The 26,930-nt window shown below is 60.6% G+C and overlaps 2 protein-coding genes across 10 annotated transcripts in view; both read left to right on the top strand.

The window, feature by feature from the left end:
• The window catches only part of DGKZ (diacylglycerol kinase zeta), a 41,846-nt gene extending 18,493 nt beyond the window's left edge, over positions 1 to 23,353 (top strand). For 3 of the 8 annotated variants that reach the window (XM_058527050.1, XM_058527052.1, XM_058527053.1), the window contains exons 2-31: positions 11,145 to 11,253; positions 11,571 to 11,666; positions 11,997 to 12,074; positions 13,269 to 13,325; positions 13,729 to 13,797; positions 14,627 to 14,698; positions 14,804 to 14,920; positions 15,021 to 15,092; positions 15,376 to 15,471; positions 15,717 to 15,799; positions 15,901 to 15,961; positions 16,052 to 16,165; positions 16,262 to 16,402; positions 16,991 to 17,069; positions 17,237 to 17,292; positions 17,445 to 17,507; positions 17,613 to 17,686; positions 17,774 to 17,885; positions 18,323 to 18,522; positions 18,690 to 18,790; positions 18,875 to 18,954; positions 19,040 to 19,109; positions 19,253 to 19,293; positions 19,894 to 20,033; positions 20,932 to 20,963; positions 21,188 to 21,231; positions 21,709 to 21,829; positions 21,920 to 21,953; positions 22,191 to 22,290; positions 22,575 to 23,353. In XM_058527050.1, coding sequence (XP_058383033.1) covers positions 11,145 to 11,253; positions 11,571 to 11,666; positions 11,997 to 12,074; positions 13,269 to 13,325; positions 13,729 to 13,797; positions 14,627 to 14,698; positions 14,804 to 14,920; positions 15,021 to 15,092; positions 15,376 to 15,471; positions 15,717 to 15,799; positions 15,901 to 15,961; positions 16,052 to 16,165; positions 16,262 to 16,402; positions 16,991 to 17,069; positions 17,237 to 17,292; positions 17,445 to 17,507; positions 17,613 to 17,686; positions 17,774 to 17,885; positions 18,323 to 18,522; positions 18,690 to 18,790; positions 18,875 to 18,954; positions 19,040 to 19,109; positions 19,253 to 19,293; positions 19,894 to 20,033; positions 20,932 to 20,963; positions 21,188 to 21,231; positions 21,709 to 21,829; positions 21,920 to 21,953; positions 22,191 to 22,290; positions 22,575 to 22,691 — 2,629 coding nt within the window. In that variant the 3' untranslated portion in view covers positions 22,692 to 23,353. Of the gene's footprint in view, positions 1 to 5,863; positions 6,115 to 9,188; positions 10,799 to 11,144; positions 11,254 to 11,570; positions 11,667 to 11,996; positions 12,075 to 13,268; positions 13,326 to 13,728; positions 13,798 to 14,626; positions 14,699 to 14,803; positions 14,921 to 15,020; positions 15,093 to 15,375; positions 15,472 to 15,716; positions 15,800 to 15,900; positions 15,962 to 16,051; positions 16,166 to 16,261; positions 16,403 to 16,990; positions 17,070 to 17,236; positions 17,293 to 17,444; positions 17,508 to 17,612; positions 17,687 to 17,773; positions 17,886 to 18,322; positions 18,523 to 18,689; positions 18,791 to 18,874; positions 18,955 to 19,039; positions 19,110 to 19,252; positions 19,294 to 19,893; positions 20,034 to 20,931; positions 20,964 to 21,187; positions 21,232 to 21,708; positions 21,830 to 21,919; positions 21,954 to 22,190; positions 22,291 to 22,574 lie in introns of those variants that run through there. The other 5 variants (XM_058527051.1, XM_058527054.1, XM_058527048.1 and 2 more) reach the window with 4 other exon arrangements.
• A 1,239-nt stretch (positions 23,354 to 24,592) lies between these two features.
• On the top strand, positions 24,593 to 26,702 carry MDK (midkine). Of its 2 annotated transcripts, none has more exons than XM_058527056.1 (5): positions 24,593 to 24,658; positions 24,957 to 25,033; positions 25,197 to 25,364; positions 25,479 to 25,640; positions 26,346 to 26,702. In XM_058527056.1, exons 2-5 carry the CDS (start codon positions 24,958 to 24,960, stop codon positions 26,369 to 26,371), a joined length of 432 nt encoding a protein of 143 aa, XP_058383039.1. In that variant the 5' UTR covers positions 24,593 to 24,658; position 24,957; the 3' UTR covers positions 26,372 to 26,702. The 2 variants fall into 2 exon arrangements, with proteins under 2 accessions (XP_058383039.1, XP_058383040.1); XM_058527057.1 differs by lacking the exon at positions 24,593 to 24,658 and adding an exon at positions 24,699 to 24,742.
• Positions 26,703 to 26,930: the final 228 nt, after the last annotated feature.

The raw sequence follows: 26,930 nt of genomic DNA, 5'->3' as shown, positions 1-26,930 counted from the left end.
AGTGAGCCCATTTTAACTGCCGTATCCTATTCCTTTCCGTACGATGCTGTATGGCAGTGTGTGTGCCCAGGCTCCTGTTGATGGACATTTAGGTCGATGGCAGGTTTTTTTGCCGTAGAAGCTATCCTTCAAAGACTGTTCTGGTACACGCTCCTGTGTGTTCTGTCCTCCAATGCTTGGTTACAGGCTGGTGTATCTTCAGCCTAAATACTTGTTGCCAAATTGTGCTCCAAAGTCATCGTCCTCATTTTGAGGCCTCAGGAGTTATTTTCTTTCTTTAAAGTTTTGGTGAACTGAGGAACTGGTTACCATGAACAAACACTGTCTCTGTCAATCTTGCAATAGTCCCATGAGGAGGAGAGGTGGGTGTTACCCCCATTTGTCAGATGAGGAAATGGAGGCTCAGGGTAAGAGACCTGGCTCGAGGTCAGATAGCAGATCAGAGGCAGGACCTCTCTGGACCTTTGAGTCCAAATACTCGGAAAAGACCTTTGTCCCCGCAACCTCACAGAGAGATTTTAGGCAGTTTCTGCCTCAGAGGCAGGAAAACCCCCGTGTGGGGTGCATGGAAGCCTGGGGGGCGGGGTGGGGCCCTGGGGGCTCACAGCTGATTCTGAGAATTTCTTCCAGGGAGTGGAGGAGGGAGCAACGCGGTCAGAAGGTTCAGAGGGGGAGTTAAATTTTGAATGAGGGATGACAGGGGAATGGTGCTCTTGGCAGATGGGGAATGGGAGCCTGCTGCAGACACAGGAGAAGGCAACGAGAGGGACTGTCACCAGAGAAGAGGGAAGTGGGGGCCAGCAGGGGGTTTGTAACACTCCCAGCGGGGGGTAGGGAGACTCAGAGGGAGACATATCGGCCTTCCCATCAGAGATCAACAGAGATCGGCTTCAGTTGCCCCTGAGCCCAGACCAGCAGCTTCTACCCAGTGCTGCAGGAAGGCCTCAGGAGCTGGCCAGCCGCTGGGTCACTGTGCTGGCCTGAAGCCCTTCACTCTCAGCTGGATCCATGAAGCTGAGCCTGGCCCATTCACTTTTCCCTCCATTCACCCTTGAAACCACGTCCGGCACTTCTAGACCCTGGGGATGCAATTATGAGCAATACACGGCCCCGGGGGCTCACAGTCTGGTGGGGAATACAGACTTGTAAACCAACACCGATGGCCCAGAATTACTGAGAAAGGGCCTGAGCGTGAGAGCAGCTAACCCCCCGGGAGACAGGGCTGGAGAAAACTTTCCGGCAGAGCCAATGTCTGAGCCAACTCGGAAAAGACGAGAGGAAGAAGATGAAGGAGAATTCACTAGGCACAGGAAGGGAGTGGGATTCCAGGTAGAGAGACTGCCAGGTGCCAAGAGCACAGGCACGAAGAGACCCACAGTACCTTGTCTGACAGAAGCATCTAGAGGGAGAGAGTGCGGGGTTGAGAGCATGGGCCTGGAGCAGACTCCTGGATTGGAATCCCAGCCCTGCCACTTACTAGCTGTGTGACTGCAGACAAGTTATTTAATCTCTTTGTGCCTCAGTTTCCTCATCTGTAAAATGGGGATAATAATACTTTTTATGAAATGAAGTGAGCTAATATTTGTAAAATGCTTAGAGTAAGTTATGTATTTGTCAAATAAAATGTAAAAAATATGAGAGAGAGATGGGAGAGGAGGCTGAGAGGCCTATTGACTGCCAGGCCCAGGTCTCTGCATTTGCTCAGCTGGCAGTAGCAAGCCACTCAAGGGTACATGGGTGCTTTAGAGTAAATTCTGGTGTCCGTGGGAGGATGGCTTGGAGGGAGGCTGTAAAGGAAAGAGTCAGTCAGTCATTCCACAGACATTTCTCTGGGGCCTACCAGGAGCCAGACCCTGAGACAGGGACTGGGGACGTGGAGGAGAGACTGGGGATGTCTCAGCAAGGAACTCAGACCTAGGGTCCTGGCCCAGCCCCCAGGCATCTGAGGCAGCCCCCTCTCTCCCCTCCTTGCCCCCCACGCTCGCCTGTGACTTCATGTTACCAAATCCTGCTGTCCAGGTTTTATAAGGAAAGCGGTGGAGAGCGTAGAGTGGGCAGTGGCACCCAGCCCAGAAGGGGGCCTCAGCTGTCACTCTTTGGGTCATCTGGAGAGGGGAGGAGGAAGGTAGCCGCTAAAACAAAGGCTGTTGCCATCCCCTTGTGCCCAGCAAAGAGAACTGGCCTGGGCCAGCCTGGGCCCTGTGGTCAGCCGTTGGGTGCAGTACTCGAGGTAGAAGGAGCCCTTCTCTCCCCTTATGGCTCCGGCCCCTCCCCCTACGGAATTCCCTGTTCCTTCCTCCTGAGCTGATCAGCAGTAAACACTGGACTCAGTGCTAGGCGCCGTGCTGCGCACACCCAGATGCACTAGACCTGCTCCCTGGCCCCCCAGGAGCTTGTGATCTGGTGGGTGGGAGTGACGAGGCATATGGACTTGAAAGAATCAGGACTTGCAGGGGTCCAGTGGTAGAGGAGCCAAGTGGATGGTGGGGAGGTATCAGTGGGAGTGATGTATTCTTGGCTGGGGCAGCTATGCGCAGGTGGGATTCTGATATGAGGTGGGGAAGGAGGCCAGTATTCCAGGCAGAAGGTTTGCCATGTGCAAGGACACAGCAGTGAGCTTAGGCACAGCCAGATCGGGGGGCAGAGAACAGGTTGGCTTGGTTAGAACCGAGGGTTTGTGTCGAGGCGTCGGAGAGCCACATGCAGAAGCCACATTTTTCAGGCTGGAGGATTTGGACTTCATTGTGAATCAGTAGTTCCCAAAGTCTGGTCCTGGGGGTGCCCTAGACCCTTTCAGGGGATTGGTGAGGCCAACTATTCTCATAATAATGCTTTCAGAGCTGCGCTTTTCACTGTGTTCATAGATGGTGCAGAAGCAATGGAGGGTAAGACTGCAACCTTTGTACAGGTCAAGGCGGCGGCCCCAACATAAACCGGTAGCCATTGTATCCTTCACCCCACACTCATAGCAACAACAAAAAATGCAGTAAAAAGTATTAATTTCATAAAGCCTAGATCCTTGAGTATCCGTCTTTTTAAATACTCTGTGTGAAGAAATGTGAAATATACATAAGGCACTTTTGCTGCAAACCGACCCAGGATGGTTGTCTTGAAAAGCACTTTTGCGACTGAATAGCAAGCAGTACTAGTGACTTTTTTTAAGGAACCCCATTTTAACTTGAAAGGACACCTGACAGACAAAACTCTCCCGACTTGGGTTTTTGGCAGACATTTTCTCAAAAATGAATGAAGTGAGCTTGTCACTTCAAAAACAGTATCACTGTTGGTTGCTAATGGTAAAATTTGAGCTTTTGAGTGAAAATTAGAATTTTGGAAACCTTGGATCCACCCCCTGGAGCCTGACAGCTTCCCAGGACTTAAAGACTTTTCTGGTGAGATCAGGAGTATGTTAGCAAGTGTGATTTTTTGATATTGCATCGTGAAATATGTCAACATTTGGAAGATCTGCATAACTCACTAAACCGATATTTTCCAATGACCGATGCTTGATGTTACAAAATTCAAAATGCAAGATAAACCAGTGAAAAGTTCATTTATAGGGCTTCACATTCCACATAGCCTTTAAGAAACTACCACTCATTGGGCCGGCCCCATGGCTTAGCGGTTAAGTGCCCACGCTCCGCTGCTGGCGGCCCGGGTTCGGATCCTGGGCACGCACCGACGCACCACTTCTCCGGCCATGCTGAGGCCGCGTCCCACGTACAGCAACTAGAAGGGTGTGAAGCTATGACATACAACTATGTACTGGGGCTTTGGGGGGAAATAAAATAAATAAATAAAATCTTAAAAAAAAAAAAAAGAAACTACCACTCATAGTATTTTAGTGTAGTTGCAAAGAAGAATATCCATAATTGCCTGAAAAGGCTATTAAAATACTCCTTCCTTTTCTAACTGCATATCACTGTGAGGTAGCGTTTTCTTCATACACTTCAGCCGAAACAGCATATCACAACAGATTGGCTGCAGAGGCAGATATGAGAATCCAGCTGTCTTCTATTAAGCCAGACGTCAAAGAGATTTGCAAAAATTTTTTTAAATGCCACTCTTCTCACTAATTTTTTTGTTTTAGAAAATAGTTTATTTTTCCTAAAAGTATGTTATTTTTCTTAATGTGTCATGGGTTTATTGTTTTTAAAGGAATTAATAAATAATTTAAACACTTCTCAGTTTTAATTTCTACTATGGTAAATATTAATAGCTATAACCCCCATAAACAAAACCTTTTTTGGATCTTTAGTAATTTTTAAGAGTGTGAAGGAGTCGTGGGACCAGGAAGTTTGACAGCTGCCACCCTAGACCCTGGGGAGCTAGGAGTGCATTCTGTGCAGGATGGGCGTGCCACGCTGGCCTCATCTGGACACGAGCCAGGGCAGCTGCGACAGGCCCCTTTGGCGGGGCCAGGAGACCCGGGATCGGGAGTCCCAGCTCAGCCACTTCTGAGCTGTGGACAGTCACAGGCCTCCACGGGCCTCAGGTGCCCTGTCAGTTACCGTAATGCACCAGAGCGGGGGAATTATAGGCCTCCTATCTGATATGCTTGTGAAAAAGTGCTCTGTAAGTTGTGAGACACTTGACAGATATTTATTTTTGTGGTTATTTTGTCTGGAGCCACTGTTCAGCTGTCTCAGACGCTTTTCCCAGACCCAAGAAGACCTGTCCTGTGGGTAGGAGAGGGCGTTAAGTGGCCAGCTCCCCTTCCGGCCTGACCCCAACTTCTCCCTCCCCAGACCTCCCCCCCCACACCCCCAACCTCCCGGAGCTGAGTCAGGGGCTGCGCTGAAACCGGTGCCAGGTGGAGGGGAGGTCACTGGGCTGTCTGTCACTCAGCCTGGCTCTGGGAACTTTGGGGAGAGAATCCAGGAGGCAAGACTCTTTTGCACGAGTGTGTGCCCGCCCACCCACCCGCTGCCTGCGCTCGCTGCAGGGCCTGGAGCCACTGCTGGGAGAGGAAGTGCAGTCGGTTACCAATCGGGTTATTTTCATAACGGCTGTCTCAGGCTGGGGGGAGGAGGGTGGTGAGGGGGAGGGGGCAGAGGAGCAGCCACAGCCGCTCGCTCTCCAAACTAGGACTTGCTGAGCCAGAGGCCAGCAGCCTGGAGCTGGAGCCAGAGCCGGGGCTCGCCCGCCCACGGGGACCCCGGCCCCCACCCGCCTGCCCACCTCCTGCCTGCCACCCTGCCTTCCAGATCAGGTCAAAGGGGGCTCCCCGCAACCCTTCTTTGTCTTCTGCTTCCTGCCTCCTCTGTCTGTCCGGGTGGGTCTGGGGAGGGGTGGATCAGGGTGGGCCCAGGCACTGCCATCCCTAGATGAGGCTCCTGAAGCTGATGGAAGGGGACAGAGACAGGGAAGGTGGAGCTCCCGCCGCCCAGCCCGGGAGCCAGGCAGGCCCTATGGAGGTAAACACTACTGGCCTGCTCGACTTTACTGCGCAGCCCTGGCCCACCTGCTCCCCGCTGTGCATTTTTGTTTCATTTTGTTTTTTGGCAGGATCCCCTTGGTGAGTAGAGACCTTGGGGAGGCTGGGACCCTGCCTCGCCAGTCCCCGCCACCTTCCCTCCTACTTGGGGGCTGTGGGAGCAGAGCAGCCAGAGGTGGCTTCTGCCCAGCCGCCCCCTGGGGAGGCAGCTCCAGGCCCTTGCTGTGGGGCTGCTGGAAGAGGGGCCGCCGTGCACCATTCCCAGCCTGCACTCAGGAGATGGGCGTGTGGGGCTCTGCCCGCAGCGTGGAACTGGCGCTCGAGCGGAATCCCACAGGGTGTCCTGTGCGGGCACCTCTGGAGGCAGGGGAGTTCCTGGGGGCCGGGCCTGGGACCAGGGGCTGAGCAGACACCAGGTGGCTTGGCTGGCAGGCTCTGTTCCTCATGGGTGGGTGGTGGCCACCCTGGGTACTCCTGCTTCCCTTTCTGGGTTCCCACCCTGCCATGGGCAGAGACAAGCCCAGGAGGTGGCATGATCCACACGCCCTGGTGTCTGCTGTGGGTGTAGGCGCCTACTCTCTGCCGGGTGTCATATCCTCAGGTACGTTATCCCATCATCTCGTCAGAACATCCCTATGCCAGCCTTCTGAACTAGTGGTATCATCCCCCTTCTGCAGGTGAGAATACTGAGACTCGGAAAGGTTGGTTGATCAGCCCAGGAAAGCAGTGGCAGATGCAGGGTTCCAAAGCCTTTGGGCTTTTCCACTTGCAGCTATCATAGGGGGTGAGATGGTCTGGGCTAGGAGGCAACGTGTCCCGTCCTTTCTCGCTGGGGCACGCATACCTGCTGACCCCCACTGTCAGGTGCCTTAGCTCGGCTGCCCGCAGCCCTGCTTGCTGCCGCTCCTCGAGACAACGTGGCCAGACACCACTGTGCATGTCTCTCCTGGACCATCTTTTGTCCTCCCCAGCCCCCAACAGCCAGCTGGAGGTTGATGGGGCCCCTGAGTGCTTTCCCATCCTGTCCCCTTTGGGTGTGACAGGCTTCCCCCAGGCCTCCCACCGGGAGGCTGAGGGATAGCCGTTTTGCTCTGCTCTTGGTGTCAGAACCCTGTGGGGCCTCCTCCAGTGACCTTTACACATACTGTGTGGTGTGTTGAAAGTGACAGAGCGGGAGGTGAGAAGAAGCTGCTGCTCTGAGCGGTGCTGTGGGAAAAGGCTCCAGGCCCAGGCAGAGGAAAGGCTGGGACAGGCCGGAAGCTAGGCTGGGCTTCCGACCAGACCCAGGAGAAGCCTCAGCAGAGATAGGAAGTCAGGAGTCAGGCAATTGCTGACCAGAGGACACAGGTTTCTATGGAGACCAGAGGAACAGGAAGCATGGGGCCTGGGTGAAGGGACATGGGGAGCGTAGAGGCGTGGGTGCCTGGCAGGAGAGCTTGTCATAAAATGTCAAATCCGCCAGTCTGACAGCCTCCTTGAGCAAATAAGGAAACTGAGGCCTGTGAGGGGACAGCTTGGCACATGGGCACACAAAACTGGCCTAGCCTGCCTTGCTCCCTACTTGAGTGACTGCACCATAGGGCAGCCAAGGAGACTCCAGGATAGACGTGGATTTGGGGCTGCCCGGCAGGGTGTGGGCCAGAGCGCTGTGGAGCACCTGTAAGCTGCCCCTGGGTCGTGAGGCAGGTGTGCAGGTGACCTCTTCCTCCTGGCACCTCTCGTCAGTGTGGGTTCAGGGCAGTAGGCAGGGCCCAACCCTCAGCACCTCCCCCACTGACTGTGGCCTTTTGTTTTCTGGGTGACACTAGCATCAGGCGCTGTGTCCGGCTGACTAATCTCCTCCAGTCTGGGCAGCTGTCACAGGGCAGCCTGACGAGACGGGTGGGGAAAGCTGACACCCCGGGGGAGTGCTGGCAGGCTGGTGCCCTGGCAGCAGTGGGCAGCTGGGCCTTCAGGCTCCTCTTCCTGGGTACAGGGCAGACCTGGGTTCAGGTCCAGGCTCTGGCACTGACCAGCCGGGTGACCTTGAATATGTCTAGCACCTCTTCAAGCCTCAGTTCCCTCATCTCTATAATGGAGCCATTGGTCCGTCCTGCCTACAGGGTTGTGGTGGGAATGAAACGAGATGATGAATGGAAGTGCTTAGCCCAGGGCCTGCCCCACAGTAGATGTTCAGTAAATGGGACCATTGTTGTTCTTGCTATGGTTCCCTTCCCTACCGCATCCCACTTTAGTCCCAGCCTTGTGGCCCAAAAGGGAAGACCCTACTCTCCTCCGCATCTCTGGGGTGCAGGCTTTGCCTTCGGGTAGACTTGGGTTCCAGCCTAAGCTCTACACTGACTAGCTGTGGACTGTGGACAAGTTACCTCTTTGTGCCTGTTTCCCATCAGGAATGCCGCATGACACAGTACCTGTTCTTTGGGTTTGCTATGGTTTATGAAACGATGTACATGTTTGTAAGGGGCTCAGCACCGGGCCTGACACATGCGAGCTCTCAGTAAATGTGAGCCGTGATGATGCTGATTTTGGGAGGACGCCAAGAGCTCTCTGCCCACAGAGCTCGCCTCCTGCCCTCTCCCTGTCACCTGCAGGGGAGGAGGACTGTAACAGGCAGGGCCCAGGAGCCGGGCAGTCTCAGGCACTGCCTCCCCAGGCACAGCTGCCTCCACTGCTCCCTGATCACAGGAGCTCAGACACCTTGGCACCCATCCACCTCCCCCTGGGGACCCCTGCACCCATCCAGGGCTGCGGCCTGATGCTGCCTGCCCAGACCCACCCAGTCAAAGAGTGTGGTGGGTGGGTGGGAGGAGTAGGCACCAGACATGTGGCCGAGGCCTGACTCTTCAAGTCCGTCATCTCCCACCGTTTGTCCAGGGCTCCCACCCACCACGCCTGACTCTGCCAGGCCCTCAGCAGGCAGAAGTTATTTCTCCTGTCAGCCCCAGGCGGATGTCCCACGGCCGTGATGGACCCTCCTGTGGCTGCCAGGGCCCAGGAGAGCACCTGATGGCAGGACACAGGCGTCCCTGGGCTCTCTGGGGGCATCGCCCCCTGAAGCATACCTGGTTTCCTGCCCTTCCCCCAGCGTTAGGGAGAGGTGAGGGCGCAGGTGGTCCCAGCGGCTTGTGACAAAGGGGCGGCAGGAGTAGGTGAGCGGGCGAAGAAGGCAGAGCGTGTGTTCAGAACAGGTCAGAGGATGGCTGGAGCAAGGACGGTCACCAAAGGTCCTACCTCCCTGCAGGAGGGAGCTCCAGGCAGCTCAGTGTTTGGGATTTTGAGAGTTGGAGCTTCTGCCTTGGCCCCAGGACAAGGTGCCGTTCACCGGCTCCCGCAATGGCAGAGCTGGGTGGGTTTTCACACGTTACCCGTCATCACACGTGGGGCATCCATACTCTGCCTCTTCAGAAGGGTGAGACAGAGCAGTCTGGTTCCAGAAAAGTCCTTACTGTCAGCTCCTCAGAGATACAGACACGCACTCACACCCAGAATGCAGAAGGCTGTTCTCTTAGCTCAGGCCTCTTGCTGCTTCCCATAGGAAGTTCCCGTGGGTGAAGGCGGCAGTGGCTTCTCTCCTGTGCAGCTGGCTCTCCAGTTCTCTGAGGGCCTCATCTCCCCTGGGTCCTTTTTTTTTTTTTTTTTTTGTGAGGAAGATCAGCCCTGAGCTAACATCCACACCAATTCTCCTCTTTTTGCTGAGGAAGACCGGCCCTGAGCTAACATCTATTGCCAATCCTCCTCCTTTTTTTTTTTTTCCCTTTTCCTTCCCAAAGCCCCAGTAGATAGTTGTATGTCATAGTTACACATCCTTCTAGTTGCTGTATGTGGGACGCGGCCTCAGCATGGCCGGACAAGCAGTGCGTCGGTGCGCGCCCGGGATCTGAACCCGGGCCACCAGTAGCAGAGTGCTGCACTTAACCAGGCCAGCCCCCTCCCCTGGGTCCTTTGATCCCTGAGTCAGATGTCAGACCCTCTCCATTTCCGCGTGCGACCCTCAGCCTGACCCAAGACTGGGGCCAAGAGAGTCTGGGGGTCTTATCAGGACTGAGTTTCTTTTCAGAGAGGCTTGTGTATGCCTTGGTTTGTGCCATGTCCCAGGAACAGACACCTAAACCTAACCTGCCCCATGTTGGTGGCAAAACAAAATCCCAACGAGGGGGAAAGCCTTGCTCTCGCCCTCAGTCTAACTAGTCCAACTCCAAACTGGAACCCAGGCCTCCTCCCGAATTCCAGCTTCCTTTTTCTTTTCTTTTCCGTCAGCTTCAGGCAGGGGAGCCAAAGTCCTTTAGAGGCCAGGGCTTTGTGGATCATGGTGTCTGGATAGGGGAAGCCCCCTCCTACCCCTTACTCCTGGCGCAGCCTGACGGTGTAACCAAGGAGAGCGCCGGTGCTTCCCAAAGCGGGAAATCTGTGCTCCCCTGAGGATTCTCTTGTACCCTCAAACACCCCATTGATGGGGGTCAGAGGCCGTTGTCCCCCACCCTCCCAAGTGTCCCCTCTCTGCTCAAAGGGCAGAGGCTGTGACCGGGCTCCTGGGCACAGGATGGGCCGTGACCTGGCCCAGCTCCTGATGCTCCCGGTCTCTGTGCCCAACAGCCACCCGCCTGCCCCTGCCATGGAGACCTTCTTTAGGAGACACTTCCAGAGGAAGGCGCCAGGCCCTGGAGAGGGGCAGCGGCGGCCCAGCGGCGTGGGGCTGCCCACGGGCAAGGCCCGGCGCCGCTCCCCTGCCGGGCAGGCCTCCTCCTCGCTGGCACAGCGGCGCCGCTCCAGCGCACAGCTCCAGGGCTGCCTCCTGGGCTGCGGGATGGGGTCCCGGGGCACCAGGCGCCGGCGCTCCAGCACCACACCCCCCGCCTGCAACCCCCGCTTCATCGTGGATGAGGTGCCCACCCCACAGCCTGCCACTGTCAGGGCCCAGCTTCTGGGCACACCTCTGCTGTTGGCCAGGCTCATGGGCATGAATGAGGAGGAGGAGGAGGGGGAGAGTGTCCAGGAGGAGGATGTGACAGTTGCAGCGTTGAGTGTGGCCCAGCCAGGCACCGAGAGACCAGGGCCACCCGCACACCAGGGCGCCCATCCCCTGCTGCCCGTGCCCCGCTGCCTGCGCCGGCGCCGTGCCTCCTCCCACCTGCTCCCTGCTGACATGGTGTACGACTCTGCCCTCTGGGGCCTGCACGGTTACTACCGGCGCCTCAGCCAGCAGCGGCCTTTGGGCCAGCACCCTGGCCCTGGGGGCCGAAGAGCCTCAGGCACCCCAGCCAGCCCCGCGATGCCCGCCCGTGTGCGCCCGCTTTCCCGCAGGCGCCAGGTAGCCCTACGGCGCAAGTCAGCCGGACCCCAGGCCTGGAGCACTCTGCTTGCGTAGGTATAGCTGTGGCTGGCAGGGCGAGTGGTGCAGCCTCCAAGGGGGCTGCCGCGGAGCAAGGACCTTGAGGCTCTGCCTGGCCTGAGGGCACCCTGCTTTGCAATAGCTCCGGGCAGTGCCCAGCAGCCAGCGCGCCCCAGAAGGGCCGTGAGGAGGGCAGAGTCTCCTAGAGGGGTCCTCTCAGAGCCTTGGGCTGCCGTGGGGGGTCCTCTACCGTCCCTACTGCTGTCCCTGCCTTGGCCTTGGAGTGAGGTCACAGTGAGGGCAGAGATCCCAGGTGAGGGGGGAAGGAAGCAGAGTTACCAAGTGCTCAGCTGGCCTCAGCTGTCTCCTTTTCTGTAGGAAAGCCATCACCAAGTCGGGCCTTCAGCACCTGGCACCCCCTCCTCCCACTCCCGGGGCCCCGTGCAGCGAGCCAGAGCGGCAGATCCGGAGCACTGTGGACTGGAGCGTGAGTGGCTGGGTACCGACAGGGGCAGAAGGGTACCAACCCCCACAGGGCTCTGGGAGCAGTCGGGGGTGGAGGTACTGTGGGCAGCTGCGAGAGGAGTGCGTGGGCCTGTGGGATGGGGGCAAACCTCCTGGGGTGGCCACATTTGAGCCAAGCCTTAAAGAGTAGGGACAGTGGGGAAAACGGGGTGGTGCAAAGTAAATTGTGGCATCTGGAGCAGGTTTGTCTTGGGAGAGAGAGGGTTGATGGGGCAGGGCAGGGGTGACTGGTGAGCTGGGCGGCAAGCGTGCACTGAGCATGTTTGTCCCATGGTCTAGGAGTCAGCGACATATGGGGAGCACATCTGGTTCGAGACCAACGTGTCGGGGGACTTCTGCTATGTTGGGGAGCAGTACTGTGTAGCTAAGATGCTGGTGAGTGCACTGTGTGCGGCACGCTGCCCCCTGGTGGTGGAGCAGGGTCTAGATGCCTCTAGGCCAACCCCTGCTGGCTGGACACCTGCAGTCCTTCCAGGGGAAGGTGAGAACAAGGCTCTCACCTGAGCACCCCTGCTGTGGGCTGCCTGAGGATGGCGAGAGGAATGGGAGCTGTGTGCCAACTCCAGGAGCCAAGAGTGGGGGTTCCTGGGGCACACGGAGGGCTGCTGTGCTGGGGCAGATGTGAGGATTCCTTGGCCTGCCCTGGAGTAGCATCCTGGACGGAGCCACCTGGTGCCTCAAGGGCCCCCTTGCTCTTTGCTGCAGCAGAAGTCGGTGTCCCGGAGAAAGTGTGCAGCTTGCAAGATCGTGGTGCACACCCCCTGCATTGCACAGCTGGAGAAGGTGAGTGTGGTTGCTTGGCCTTTCCCGCCCCGCCCCTCCGGCTGCTGAAGCCCTCTCAGCACACACGTGTGCCTGCACACGCGTATTCACGTTCCACAAACATCACCTGCTAGGGGTGCCACAGCATGCGTGGTGGTGAAGAGCCAGGGACCTTGGAGCCAAAATGCCTACGTTGCATCCTGGCTCCCCGTTTATTAGCTGATGTATCCTCACTGCCTGGAACAAGCCTGGCACAGAGCGCAGCTCATTGACTGTTACTCAGCGGGATGAATTAATGAATGATGGCCATGACACCATTTTATCAGTATCAAAACTACGAAGGGGCCGTTGCCTCGCTGAAGCTTTATAACTCAGCTGTAGCTAGCTGGTCCTGTGTAGCCCCAAAGCCTGGCTCTGTCCCCTACACGCTGCCACCATAGAGACCTTTCCCCAAGCACCACGTCCACAGTGTGTCTGCAGCTAGGGGCGTGTCTGGGCCCCGTGCTTCTAGAGGGAAGTAGCAGGAATGCTGGGCGGGCGGGTCCAGGCAGAGGGTGGGAAGGCTGCCGTGGCCACTCAGGGCTCCCCAGGCAGCAGAGATGCAGATCAGCATACGGGAAAGCCTGTCGGACTCGGAATGGCGTGAACAAGGCTAACGTGGGCTTCATCCTTAGCCCCTGACTCACAGAGTGAGGCTTCCCTATACCTGTGCTAAGGCCGAAGCAGGGACAGTTAGGAAAAGAGAAACAAATGCAGGCCCAGACATTACAGACCCGCCCCTGCTAAGAAGAAAATCAAACCAGGGTTCCACGAATTAGCTCAAGGTCTCCAGGGACCAGTCAGCATAGGTCTGCCAGCAAGGACTGGGCTGCCGGCTTGTGCCTGGGTTGGGAGTGCTGGAGGTCAAGGGAAGATACAGGAGGAGTAATGGAGGTGCTGTTCTAGTGGGGAGATGGACAGAAACCCCTGGTCTCTCCCCATGCCAGGATTCTGGGCAGAGGAAGGAAGGATTCCTTCTGGCTGATGGAGAGGAGACAGGGATGCATGAGGGCTTCTGAGAGGAGGTGTCTCATGTTCTGAGGGCTCCCTGGATGATCTGGGGCTATCCCTACCTTGTGAGGATGACTCTGACTGACCCTGTCCTACAGCGGGTGGCCATGTGCCTGACCCTGAAGGGAAGTTCTGACGTCTTGGTGGTCTTACAATGTTTCACAGATCAATTTCCGCTGTAAGCCGTCCTTCCGTGAATCAGGCTCCAGGAATGTCCGGGAGGTAAGTGCCCAGGGTGGTTAGGGACAAGGAGGCCCCAGGTTTCCTGAGGGGACCTCTCGGCAGTGTCTCCAGAGTGCCACCAGGGGGCACTCCTTCTAGGCTGCCTTGGGGCCCAGGAAGGTGCAAGGGATAAGGCTCTCAGAAGGTCTCAAAGGGGAAGCCTGGCTGGCCCTGCCTGCAGGGGGTGGGGACCGCATGCCTCTCTGTCCCCCTCTGAGCCGTAGCCCTGCTCAGGGCCACAGAGAGAAGTCTGCAGCCCCTTCTCACCTCATGCACAGGACTGCAGAGAGCTTCCTGCAGCCTCCACCCCCATCATGGATAGATTGAAGGGTGCAGGCCATGCTCAGGGCTGGTCCCCCCACCCCTCCCTCCCTCCCATGATACTTCTCTCCCCCTCCCCCAGCCAACCTTCGTGCGGCACCACTGGGTGCACAGGCGACGCCAGGATGGCAAGTGTCGGCACTGTGGGAAGGTAAGGGGGCCTGCCCACTGGACCCGGGCCCCATGCTGTGTGTCCAGTGTGGCCTGTCCCTCACTGTGTCCCCAGAGTGCAGAGTCCCAGGGCTCACTCTCAGCCTGGCTGCAGCGCCCAGTCAGTTCTCAAACACCCCGGTCTCCGGGCTGAGCAGGAGAGCAGGGAGCGTGTCGAGATCGCTTTGAGGTCATGAATGAGCCCTCTGAGATCATACACATGTACTCCTCCGTTAACTCCCAGATGTTTGTTGAGCGCCTGTTGGGTGCGAGCAGCGAGCTGGGCAGAGGGTTCCTGCCCTCCTGGAGGAGGGCGTGGCTCGAAGGCGGGCTCTGCAGGCCGTGTTCCTGAGCACAGTCTGCAGCGGTTTTGTTCAGTTATTTGTGTTTGCTTCTTGTCTCTGTCCTCAGTAAGCGTAGGCTCTGAGAGGTATTGGGGCCGTCACTCTTTCCTCCGTTTAGCCTCAGTGCCCAGCACGGAGTGGACATGTAGTGGGCCCTCAGTATGTGTTTGTGGAATGAACAAGGAATGGACGTGACAGGCACTGTGAAGATGGATAAAGCACTCTGAGAGTGCTCGGGGGGCCTTGGAGGGGGTCTGAGGCAGGCAGGAGTTCGCTGTAGACCGTCTCTAGCAGATCGCACGTGCGCACCCCACACTTTGCAATCAGCTTCAAAGAGTCTGGGCCCCTGGCTAAGCCTCCCTGCTCCAGGGGCTTATCGTATAGTTGTGGTCAGTCTCCCTGGGTAGACAGAGGTTGGCACAGAAGAAGGGCTGGTCTGCTGCTCTGGTCCGGCTCCTGGTGCCCCAGCTACCGTGTCCACCCTAGGGCTTCCAGCAGAAGTTCGCCTTCCACAGCAAGGAGATTGTGGCCATCAGTTGCTCCTGGTGCAAGCAAGCAGTGAGTGGTGCTCGCCCTGCCCCCGCCCTGCCCCTGCCCCCCGTGCTGCACTGGGGTCCCCGGGTCTCAGCTCGGCCCCGCTCAGCCGCACCCCGCTTCCTCCAGTACCACAGCAAGGTGTCCTGCTTCATGCTGCAGCAGATCGAGGAGCCGTGCTCCCTGGGCGTCCACGCTGCTGTGGTCATCCCGCCCACCTGGATCCTCCGGGCCCGCAGGCCCCAGGTGAGTTCTGCCTGCACCCTTGACACCCCACACCCACTTGGGGTCTGCCAGCCACCCCAGCCCACCCGGCTTGTCACCAATGCCCCTGCTTCCCTTGCAGAATACCCTCAAGGCAAGCAAGAAGAAAAAGAGAGCGTCCTTCAAGAGGAAATCCAGCAAGAAAGGGCCCGAGGTTAGACCTGGGGCCTGGCGGGCAGCTGGAGGGGGCAGGAGTGACGGGCCTGTGTCTCAGAATACTGAACCTGCTGGGCCCAGGCTGCTGGCTCAGCCTTCCGTAGGTCAGTTTGGGCTCTGGGGCCCTGAGGCGGGTGGGAGATCAGATCTGAATTGCCTCTCTATGGCCAGGCCCATAGTAAGGTCTGACCTGAAAGTGGTACATGAGGGGGCACCACTGAGGATGGGGGTGGGGTCCACCAGGACAGGAAAGAGCCTTATACCCTCTCTGTGTCTCCAAGGAGGGCCGCTGGAGACCCTTCATCATCAGGCCCACCCCGTCCCCCCTCATGAAGCCCCTGCTGGTGTTTGTGAACCCCAAGAGTGGGGGCAACCAGGTACGCAGGCCTCCCCCTCTCCACTGAGAGCCTTGGGGGAAGGGTGGGGTTACGCCCCGTCCAGCAACTGTTCCCAGGTTCCACTGCAGGCTTCTGCCCCATCCCTCTTTCCCAGGGGTCCTGAGAAAATCTGATCCCGTCTCCACCCCGCACTCCACAGCCATCTCCTTCTCCCTGCGCTTCTCCTCAGCCCGCCACCCCTGACTGCCTCCTCCCTGTCCCTCATGGCTCCTGGTCCCCCACAGGGCGCTAAGATCATCCAGTCTTTCCTCTGGTATCTCAATCCCCGACAAGTCTTTGACCTGAGCCAGGGAGGGCCCAGGGAGGCGTAAGTACTTGTCAAGGCTCTGTGGGGACAGTGGCGGGGCTTGCCTGGCACTGGGGGTATGGCACACATACCCTGACCCCGTTCCTGTCTTCTGACCCCAGGCTGGAGATGTACCGCAAGGTCCACAACCTGCGGATCCTGGCGTGCGGGGGCGACGGCACGGTGAGTTCTCCTCCCTCTCCCAGCCCGAGCCTGGGCCTGAACCTGGGCCCCGCTGGTCTGACGTGGCCTCTCCTGCTCTGCTCCCTCCAGGTCGGCTGGATCCTCTCCACCCTGGACCAGCTGCGCCTAAAACCGCCACCGCCTGTTGCCATCCTGCCTCTGGGCACTGGCAACGACCTGGCCCGTACCCTCAACTGGGGCGGGGTAAGAGCCCACAGGAGGAAGGGGAGCCGGGAGCGGGCCGTGCAGTGGGGGTGGCCTGTCCCCAGGGGGAGCTCAGTTCCTGCTTCCTCCCATCAGGGCTACACAGACGAGCCAGTGTCCAAGATCCTCTCCCATGTAGAGGAGGGCAACGTGGTGCAACTGGACCGCTGGGACCTCCATGCCGAGCCCAACCCCGAGGCGGGGCCTGAGGAGCGTGACGAGGGCGCCACCGACCGGGTGGGTCAGCCAGGGCCGGAGTAGGGCTGTGGGGGGTGGGAGGGCCCTCCACACCTCGGTGTCTGGTGTTCCCAGGCGACCTGGGCTGGGCCCCACTTTCCCACTTGCTGGTTCTGGGACCTTGGGCGAGTCTCTCTATTTCTCCAGACTTGGCTTCTTCATCCGCACGGAGGGAATAATGGTCCTCACCTCACAAGATAGTTGTTATTAAGCTACTCGGCACATATTTACCAAGTACCTAGTACCTGCCAGGCCCCGTTCTAAGCAGCGAACAACACACAGTCCCCGGTCTCATGGAGCTCCCACAGAATAGGGCATGTCGGGGAAGGAAAGCCAGGGAAGAGAGTGCCAGCCGAGCGAGGGCTGCCCCTGTGTGCAGGGCACTCAGGAGCCTTGCGGGAGCTGAGGGGGCAGAGCCTGAGGCAGGCAGGCAGGCTGGGGGAAGAGCTTTCTGGGGGATCCTGTTAACGGTGTGGAAAGGCCTCTGGAAATGCACAGGCCAAGCAAGTGAGGTGGCCCCTGGCCGGGCCCAGCGCTGGGAGGCCCCTGGAGGCCCAGCCCTCATGCCGGCCCCTTGACCTTTTCCAGCTGCCCCTGGACGTTTTCAACAACTACTTCAGCCTGGGCTTTGACGCCCACGTCACCCTGGAGTTTCACGAGTCTCGAGGTTGGCAGCCTCATGCTGAGGGGCCTTGGGAGGCTGGGGAGGGAGGGATACAGGACCTTGCCTTACCAGTAAAAGGCACTCATTCCCAGCCCTCCTCCCCACCACGCCTGGGAAGCCCCAGCAGGCTCAGAATGACTGACTGTCCCCCATTTCTTGTCGCTACGCAGAGGCCAACCCAGAGAAATTCAACAGCCGCTTTCGGAACAAGATGTTCTATGCCGGGGTGAGTCTGGGGTCTGCCAGCAGCGCCCCGCCCCACGCACGCCTATTCTGCCACCCCTGCCCACCTGTGTCCGCCAGGCCACAGGGTGCCTGCGGGACAGTGGTGAGGAAAGGCCCCTGTCACCAGATGGTGACGCTCTCTGTCTCCCACAGACAGCCTTCTCCGACTTCCTGATGGGCAGCTCCAAGGACTTGGCCAAGCACATCCGGGTGGTGGTGAGCATGGGGCCAAGCCGACAGGCAGAGTGGGCGGCCCAGCTGGGAAGCAGACTGCCTCGGCGGCTCGTCTGCCCCCAACACCCACCCCTGTCCTGCCTCCAGTGTGACGGAACTGACCTGACCCCTAAGATTCAGGACCTGAAACCCCAGTGCATTGTTTTCCTGAACATCCCCAGGTGAGGAGGGGAGGGCACTGTGTGGGCCCTGCTGTCTCCATCCTGAAGGACCGTCCTCAGAAGCCCGCCCTGTTGCCCTCCCTCCAGGTACTGTGCGGGCACCATGCCCTGGGGCCACCCTGGGGAGCACCACGACTTCGAGCCGCAGCGGCACGATGATGGCTACCTCGAGGTCATTGGCTTCACCATGACGTCCCTGGTGAGTGGCTGGCATGCGGCCTGCCTGGAGCCCCGGCTCTGCTTCGACCCTGCCCTGTCCCCACAATGCCCAGTAGCTGGCCCCAAGGTGGAAGGGGGGTCACCAAGCTTCCCTTCTCTGGCTGGGGGCTCACTGTCTCCTTCTCTCTCTGACGTGAGTGATTTTCAACCTCTGTGTCTGGGAGAACACTTTCATCCACCCCCTCTGACTGGGAATCACCTCACTGCATCTGTCTGGATCTCGCCTTCCCACCCCTCTCTGACTGGGGTCTCGCCCTCCCTCCCCTCTCTGACTGGGGTCTCGCCCTCCCTCCCCTCTCTGACTGGGGTCTCGCCCTCCCTCTCCTCCCTGACTGGGGTCTCACCCTCCTTTCCCCCTCTGACTGGGGTCCCACCAGCCCCACCCTGGCCCCTGACCTGAGCCTTCTGCACCCACAGGCAGCGCTGCAGGTGGGCGGGCACGGTGAGCGGCTGACGCAGTGCCGTGAGGTGCTGCTCACCACGTCCAAGGCCATCCCGGTGCAGGTGGACGGCGAGCCCTGCAAACTCGCAGCCTCACGCATCCACATCGCCCTGCGCAACCAGGCCACCATGGTGCAGAAGGCCAAGCGGCGGAGCGCCGCGCCCCTGCATAGCGAGTATGTCCCCCCTCCACGTGCCTTGAGCCCTCTGCCCCTTGCTGAGCCTTGGTTTCCCCATCTGGAAAGGGGGTAACAGTCCCTCTGCCCCGGAGCAGTAGGGGGGCACTTGCTTTGGTGCCCGGCAGGGCCCTTGCCGAGGCCCCTGTTGTCCTCCCTTCCCTCAGCCAGCAGCCGGTGCCTGAGCAGCTGCAGATCCAGGTGAGCAGAGTCAGCATGCACGACTACGAGGCCCTGCATTACGACAAGGAGCAGCTCAAGGAGGCCTGTGAGTGGCAGGGAGGGCTGGGGGGAGCGCTGAGGGCAGGGCAGTGGGATACAGCCGGCGCTGACGGCCCACTCTGTCCTCCAGCTGTGCCACTGGGCACTGTGGTCGTCCCAGGAGACAGCGACCTGGAGCTTTGCCGCGCGCACATCGAGAGGCTCCAGCAGGTGAGGTGGGGCCGGGAGCCTGCCCTGTGCTGTTCCACTGCTCGGGCTGTTCTCTCCCAGCCCTGGCCTCTGCTTCTCTCCACAGGAGCCCGAAGGTGCTGGAGCCAAATCCCCGACGGGCCAGAAACTGTCCCCTAAGTGGTGCTTCCTCGACGGTGAGTGGCCCTGAGGGCCGGCTCCTGGCAGTCCCGGGCTGTGTCCTGCCCCCTCCCTACGGGATCTTGGGTTGGGGCAGCAGAAACCCTGGGCCTGGACAAGGGCCTCCTTCATCCTCGGCCAACTAACTGTCTGCCCGCAGCCACCACTGCCAGCCGCTTCTACAGGATCGACCGGGCCCAGGTGAGCAGCTGCCGTCCTGTTCCATCCTCAGCTGGTTCTGGGGCACCCGCTGTCCCTCTCCTGGGAAGCCTTCCCTGGCTGCCCGCCCTTCCGCAGAAGGGCTCACCCCGTCCTCATAGTCTGTAGTGTGTCCACACTTGTCCATGTGCATGGATGGGGCGTGGCCCTGCCCTCCAGGCTGGGACGCACAGGGATGGTGCTGACAGGAAAAGGGAGCTGGCCTACCCAGAAAAGGATGGCTGGCTGGGTGGGAGGGCCTCCAAGCACAGGTGCCACCTAGGGAGACACAGACTGAAAGGCACTTCTGGCCAGGGGCCAGGTCACCTGGGGGAAGGCTTAGCGGTGGGCAAGGGCTGGCAAGCTGGTGGGCCCAGAACATAGAGGTCAGGGGGCTGGGCTTGGGTGGCAGGAAGGAGAGGAGGTGAATGGAGAGGTGAGGGAAAGGGACTGGCAGGGCCGCTCACCTGGCTGCCTCCTGTCGGTGTTCGCGCTCACAGCAGAGCGTCTGCCGGCCTGGCTGCCCCTTCACCCCCACCGTCAGCTACCTGGAAGGCCATGAGCCTCGGCCCTGACCCTCGGCCCTGACCTCCCCACACACAGGAACACCTCAACTACGTGACCGAGATCGCACAGGACGAGATTTACATCCTGGACCCAGAGCTGCTGGGGGCATCAGCCCGGCCTGACCTCCCAACACCCACTTCCCCTCTCCCCACCTCACCCTGCTCACCCACGCCCCGGTGAGTCCCCAGTCTCCTCCGGTCCCTGGCTCTTGTGTTCCATTCTTCAGCCCCTGCCCAGTCCCCCCACCCCCCCACTCACTGACAGCAAACCCAAGTGGCTAAAGCCCTCTGCCCCCGCGAAAGGGGCGTCTCCACCCACCTGCCGCTGGCCAAAGACCTGGGCTCCCTCCCTGACTTCTCCCCCCACACCTCGCCCCAGCTCTAACCCTTCCTTCCACAAGTCCTGTGCTCTCCCCCAGCATCTGAGCACACCACCCATCCAAGCCACAGCACCCCTGGCTTCCTGCTCTCCTACTCCCCAGCCTAGAATCTTCTCTGCCAACACCCTGCTGTCGTCTACCCTCCCCGTGTCACCGCTCATTTCAGGTCTTTCATCACGCAGCCTGAGCCTGGCTGTCTCTGACCTCACCAGCGCCGCCCCCATCACCACAGTCCACCCCACTCGCCTCTTGGTCCCTTGGGACCTCAAGTCTGCCCCCCCTCTGTACTTGTCCTTGCTGCCTCAAACCCTCTTCCCCGTTCTCCACAGAGCTGCCCCCTCCATTCAGACCTCTGCTCCCGGGCTCCCTCCTCAGAGAACTCCCGGGAGCCCCACCTGAAGTGGCTGCTCGTTACACTACCCTGCCTTGTCCTCTCCATGGCACCTCTGCTCTCTCAGAATACCTCATTTGTGTGTTGACTCGTTTGTCCCCGACTAGAATGTAAGCTCCGCGAGGGCGAGTTCTCCCTACGTCTCCGTGCTCATGCTGTATGGCCAGGGCCTGGAACAGCACGCTGTGTGGGAGGCACTCAATAAACTGTTGAAAGAACGAAGGGTGCCCCCGGTTGGGGCCGGGGAGGGCAACAAGCTGGCCTGTGCTGCAGCCCTGTCACATCTCGCCTACTCTGTTTGCAGGTCACTGCCAGGGGATGCTGCACCCCCTAAAGGTGAGGCCTCTCCCTGCAGGGCCCCTCCCTTCTCCCTGGTCCTCCGATGGAGGCTCGGTGGGGCAGGGTGAGCGCATACACAGCCCCACACAAATGTGACTGTGAGGTCCACGTGGTCACATATACCACGAGCCCAGCCCTTGGCACACGATAGTGCATCATGAGAATGGTCATGCCCCTCCATATGCCAGGCCTCCAGGGTAACGGGCAGGTGTTCTGTGCAGGTGAAGAGCTGATTGAGGCCACCAAGAGGAACGACTTCTGTAAGGTACTGGCGCCATGGGCCAGGCTGCTCCCCCTGGACAGCCCTTCAGGCCCTGGGATGGGGCCTCTGGGTTGGGCCAAGAGCTGACCTGTTCAGGCGCTGGCATCTGTCCTCGTCTGGCCCTCTGTGGGGTCTCCATGGTGACTGTCCGATTGCACCTTGCCCTTGTCCAGCCCACAATTGGTGTCCCTTCATAGGGGCTTCCTAGCTCAGTCTGTCCCCAGTGCTCAGAAAGGAGGGAGTCAGAGGGACTGCAGGTTCCAGGCTTGGTTATCAGTGCTCCAGGGAGTCCATGGGCATCTGGGGTGAGAGAAGCCCATTCTCTCTCTGCACTCCAGAAAGACTCCCAGAGGCCCCCAGGGAACAGTGTGTGTGAGCACTCTAGTGTCAGGCCTGTGGCCCCTGTGAGTTGGGGCATTTCTGTGGCTGGAAGGAGGTGGCCCTGAGGAGCCCCAGCCTTGCCCTGCCTCCTGCCCTCAGCTCCAGGAGCTGCACCGAGCCGGGGGCGACCTCATGCACCGGGACGAGCGGAGCCGCACACTCCTGCACCACGCGGTCAGCACGGGCAGCAAGGAAGTGGTCCGCTACCTGCTGGACCACGGTGAGCCGTGCCACGGGGACCCCCGGGCCGGGCTGAGGCGGGAGGAGGGGCTGCCGGGCCTCTCTGACCTCCCGCTCCCCTCTCCTGCAGCACCCCCAGAAATCCTTGATGCTGTGGAGGAAAAGTGAGTATCTGGGCAGTGCGGGACCCTGGTTACCCTGGAAACCACCGTGTCTTCATCTAGCCCCTTCTATTTGGTCCTGTGAGAGCCTATAGACCCTTCCTGGCTACATCTGTTCTCCTCTGGGCCACCCCCCTTGCCCCAGGGCCCCAAACTTCCTGCCCTTTCTGATGGCCCTCGGGAGACACAGGAGGGCCCAGAGGACTGGATGGGGTCCACAGCCAGTCCCTGTGCCCCCAGTGGGGAGACCTGTCTGCACCAGGCGGCAGCTCTGGGCCAGCGCACCATCTGCCACTACATCGTGGAGGCCGGGGCCTCTCTCATGAAGACAGACCAGCAGGTGAGCAGCCCAGCAGGGCTGGCAGGAGTCCATGCAGGCACAAACCAACCCTCTTCCAAAGTTGGGCCCTTGTGAGAGGGGAGCCACAGGGGAGGGCTGTCTCTCTCAGGGGATTTGAAGCTGTCCTTCAACCAACACAGTGCAGACCCTGAGAAACCTGAGCCGGCAGCGTGGGGCTGCTGGCTTCCCTCCCCCACTGGCAGCCTGGAGGGAAGAGCCCTGCCCTCTCCTGAGCCGCTTGGGGCGACAGGACCCTGAGCTGATGGCAGCTCCCCCTCATCCAGGGCGACACTCCCAGGCAGCGGGCTGAGAAGGCTCAGGACACCGAGCTGGCCGCCTACCTGGAGAACCGGCAGCACTACCAGATGATCCAGCGGGAGGACCAGGAGACGGCTGTGTAGCTGTGGGCCTGCACCAGGGCAGCAGGAGGGATGGCCCGCCAGAGGCTGAGTCCCTCCCCGCCCACCTCACTGCCACATTCCAGTCGGACTGCCCCGGGGGGACCCATGCCCCAGGGAAGGAGCCCCGGGCTGCCCCCTGAGGAGCCGCCCAGACCTAGGGCTGGACTTGGAGGAGCTAAGGGGTCTCACCTGTCCCCCTGAGGCCCCTGCCTGACCAGGAGGCTCACAGGGGAACAGGAAACTGGACTGGGCTGGGCAGGCCTTTGGGGGCTGGGGCTGGCCACTTCAGGGCAGCCCCTCCCTCACTGCAGCGGGTGCCCTCTCTGGAGTTTGGGGGTGGGGGGCAGAGGGGCTTGAGGCACTATTGGGGAGCCTGCAGGAAGAGGCTTCCTATGCCCCCTGGGCCTTCAGGGCCCCTCTGAGTCAGGACTGGGGAGGCTGGCCCCGCTCCTGCCCTGACCCCACCCTCCCCAGGGCTTACTCCCGGAAACACGAGCCTGCTGCATTTGCCTGCCCACTGCCCTGCTTGGCACCTACCCCGTGACCCTCCCCACGTACCCAGTCATTTGAACGCCGACTGTGTGGCTTGGGGGTTGGGGTGGGGCTCTCACGGTGACATGTTTACAGCTGGGTGTGACTCAGTAAAGTGGATTTTTTTCCTTTTTGCTTTTCTTTTTTTGCGGAGGAGGTCTTCCAGAAGCAGCTGGGCTGCAGGGTTATCCTCGGGGTGGGAGACTGGACACCGGCGACTCAGACCTTTTTCTGGGGCCCTGGTTCCCGTTCGGGGGTGGGGTCCGCGGGCCTGCCCGGGACCTGACCTCGGCCCGGCCGCCTAGCCCGTCGTGGCCGGGGGAGGAGCTGATTTCCTCTGGCTTCCCGCTTCCCGCTTCCCGCTGGGACGATAACAATGAAAGTGAAAGAGGTGGGGCGGGAGCGAGCCCGGATTCTTTGGCCCCCTTTGCCCTGTGGCCTTGGGCAGGCCCCCTCCCCCAGGCCTCAGGAGCTTTCGCAATTTAGAGGATCGGGTGCGGCAGTCCCCGAGGCCCCGGCGTCAGAAAGGGTGGGCATTTGCAACCGCCGCCGGGGCCGGGTCTGGAACTTCTCAGACGGCTCTTGTCGGCTCGAAGTCTTACCAAATCCAGGCCTGCGGGCTCCTCTCAGCCAACTGCCCCCACCCCGCCCACCTGCGCTGCAGGAGAGGCGCAGCGCCGTCCGCGCCCCCGACCCGTGCTCTCTCTCGGGGGTTCCCGGTCCCAGGCTCCCCCAGCACTGGGCAGGGCATCTCCATGCAGTTGTTGAAGCGATCCGAGGTGGGGGCTGGCGCTCCTGCCCCAGCAGTCAGGGGGGCGCTGAGGGCCGAGGCCCTGGGAGGTGGAGCGGGGCCTCGACGAGGTGAAACAGCGCGGCTGGAAGTCGGGGGACAGAGTCGCGCAGAGGCTCGGACGCGGGCCCCGCGCGGGGACCTGTGACACACCCGGTGCTCTGCGCTCCCTACCGATCTCCATCTAAAGCTCCGCCGCCGGGAAGGGGAGCTGGCGTCCAGCGGGGAAAAGGGACGGCCCTGGGGCGGGGGCAGAGGGCGGGGGCGGAAAGCTGGGGCCCGAGACAGGGGTGGCCGGGCAGGACGGAGGCCTGGGGCCGGGGGGCCCCGCGCTCGGAAGATGGGCGGCCAGGAGCTCCCGGCGTCTGAAAGCCGACGGCACCCGCGGGGCAAGGGTGCGGAGACTGGGGGCGTGGGGCGCGGGAGGCGCGGGGCGGTCGCGGAGGCGGGGATGCCGGGGTCGGGGGGCGGTGCGGGTTTGAGGGGAGGGGGCGGGGCGGGTCCTTCCTCGGCTGGGGGGAGGCGGGGAGGGGGCGGGGGCCCATGTGACCGGCTCAGACCGGTTCTGGAGACAAAAGGGGCCGCAGCGGCCGGAGCGGGACGGGCCCGGCGCGGGAGGGAGCGAAGCAGCGCGGGCAGCGAGCGAGTGAGCGCGCGGGGCCCCGGAGGGCGCGCGGCGGCCTCGGCCCCTCGCCCGCCCGGCCGCTGCCGCCCTGGGGCTGGAGGCCGGGTGGGGATCTAGAGCTGCGTCCTGGGCTCCTGGCATCCCCTGGGGAGACACCTCCCGGCCGTGCGCCCCGTCCCCTCAAGTCCTCTCGCCGCCGCCGCCTTAGCGGCCCGACCCTTTGGGCCTGGAACATGGGGAGTGGGGGTGGGAGGTCCACGCACGCGGCCCCCAGTGGGGAAGGGGAGGGCGGGGGCTCTGACCCGTGCTCTCCCCCCAGGATGCAGCACCGAAGCTTCCTCCTCCTCGCCCTCCTCACCCTGTTGGCGCTCGCCTCCGCGGTGGCCAAAAAGAAAGGTGATCTGGGGGGTGGGGGACTGAAGGAGGGCTGGACATGGGCAGGTGAGGCCGGGCAGGCTCGGGGCTGGCCGCCTGGGTTCCGAGGCCGGGGCCCCAGGAAGAGGCCCCCGCTTGAGTCTTTCTGCGCCCCGGGTCCTGAACTCTGTCCCGTGCGTTGTAGACAAAGTGAAGAAGGGCGGCCCGGGGAGTGAGTGCGCCGAGTGGACCTGGGGGCCCTGCACCCCCAGCAGCAAGGACTGCGGCGCGGGTGTCCGCGAGGGGACCTGCGGGGCCCAGACCCAGCGCATCCGGTGCAGGGTGCCCTGCAGCTGGAAGAAGGAGTTTGGAGGTGAGGCAGGGCGCAGGCGGAGGGCAGGCACGGGGGCAGCCTCCCGGGACCCCGGGCGGACCTGTGGGGCGAGGCCACGGGCCCCCAGCTCTGACCCTGGCCGCTCTCCCGCAGCCGACTGCAAGTACAAGTTTGAGAGCTGGGGGTCGTGCGATGGGGGCACGGGCACCAAAGCCCGCCAAGGCACCCTGAAGAAGGCACGCTACAATGCCCAGTGCCAGGAGACCATCCGCGTGACCAAGCCCTGCACCCCCAAGACCAAAGCTAAGGCCAAAGGTCAGCCAAAGGGGGTGGGGGGGTGGTCATCGCAGGGGCTGTCCCCACCTCCGAGGGGAGTGGTTAAGCCCGACGTTTTGGGCCCTGGCCAGTGACTTCTTGACGTGTCCGCACTGGGTTTTCCTGTCTGTAGAGATACCTTAGACAGGCGCCTACTGAGGGCATCCCAGGGAAGGGACTCAGGAGGTATTAAATCCATCTGGCCCAAGCAAGGACCAAGTCGCGATGTTCTGTTGGAGCATTTGGCTTAGGATCCAGGGAAATTGTGCTGGAAGAGCTTGGCTTTGTCATCTCTCCAGCCGGAGGGAGCATTTGGTCAGCTCAGTCCTTCCCAGTATGGGAAGAACTTCCCAGTCCTGCGTCCTCTGTCCCTTAGCTCATTCCTGACACCGCAGCCCAGAGAGGCCAACATGGCAGAGGTGAATCTGCCCACTTCTCAGATGGGGAGGCTGAGGCTGTCGTCCAGGGCTGCTGGGACCAAGACTGGGACTGGGAACTTGAAGCTTTTCTGGATCGCCAGTGAAAGTTTAAGTTGGGGGAATGGGGAAGGCCCAGCATCGTAATGGCTGCCCTATCCCACCGCCTTCCAGGTCCGCTGATAGAGAACCACAAGGGGGCAGAGCTTTTCCTCTCCCTCTTGTCTGTTAGGAGGGTCTCTACTGGGTCATCAGAAACCTGCTAACGTGGTATTTCTTGTTTTTACAGCCAAGAAAGGGAAGGGAAAGGACTAGAGGCCAGGACTGGACGCCAAGGAGCCACTGGCTTTGCTCGGGGCCTGGCCCAGATCCTCCCACCCGCAGGCCCAAGATACAACCCACCAGTGCCTTTTGTCTGCTGTTAGCTCTGTCAATCACGCTCTGCTCCTTCCCTTCCACGCCCCCACCCCCACCCAAGTGCCCAAAGTGGGGAGGGACAGAGATTCCAGGCAGCTTGAGCCCCCCAAAGGGATGGATTCCCGCACCCCTTTTGTTCTTCCCCACGATGATGCCATTACTAAGAAACAAAAAGCCGTGTTTTTTTCCCCCAATAAAAGCTTTTCTTTTAATATATAAAAGCCCCTTCCCAGGGAGTTTGCCGTGGTGATTTGTTGGGGGTGGGAGAGTGTGGAAGAAAGAGAAGGCGGGAGGGACTGGGAGTGTTCAGGGGGATGGGGGCTTGGCGGTGAGTGCTCCCTGGAGCTCATGGAAAAAGCAGAATGGTTATGGAAATCTCTTCCAGAGCCCCCTACTAACCCATGAAAGGTGCCACCCCATCAAGTCCCCCAAGCCTTTTTGAGTCCTCCAGAGGTCC

This window comes from Diceros bicornis, chromosome 31 (assembly GCF_020826845.1).
Source record: "Diceros bicornis minor isolate mBicDic1 chromosome 31, mDicBic1.mat.cur, whole genome shotgun sequence".
In the NCBI taxonomy this organism is placed as follows: Eukaryota; Metazoa; Chordata; class Mammalia; order Perissodactyla; family Rhinocerotidae; genus Diceros; species Diceros bicornis.
This window is presented reverse-complemented; position numbering and strand designations above follow the sequence as displayed.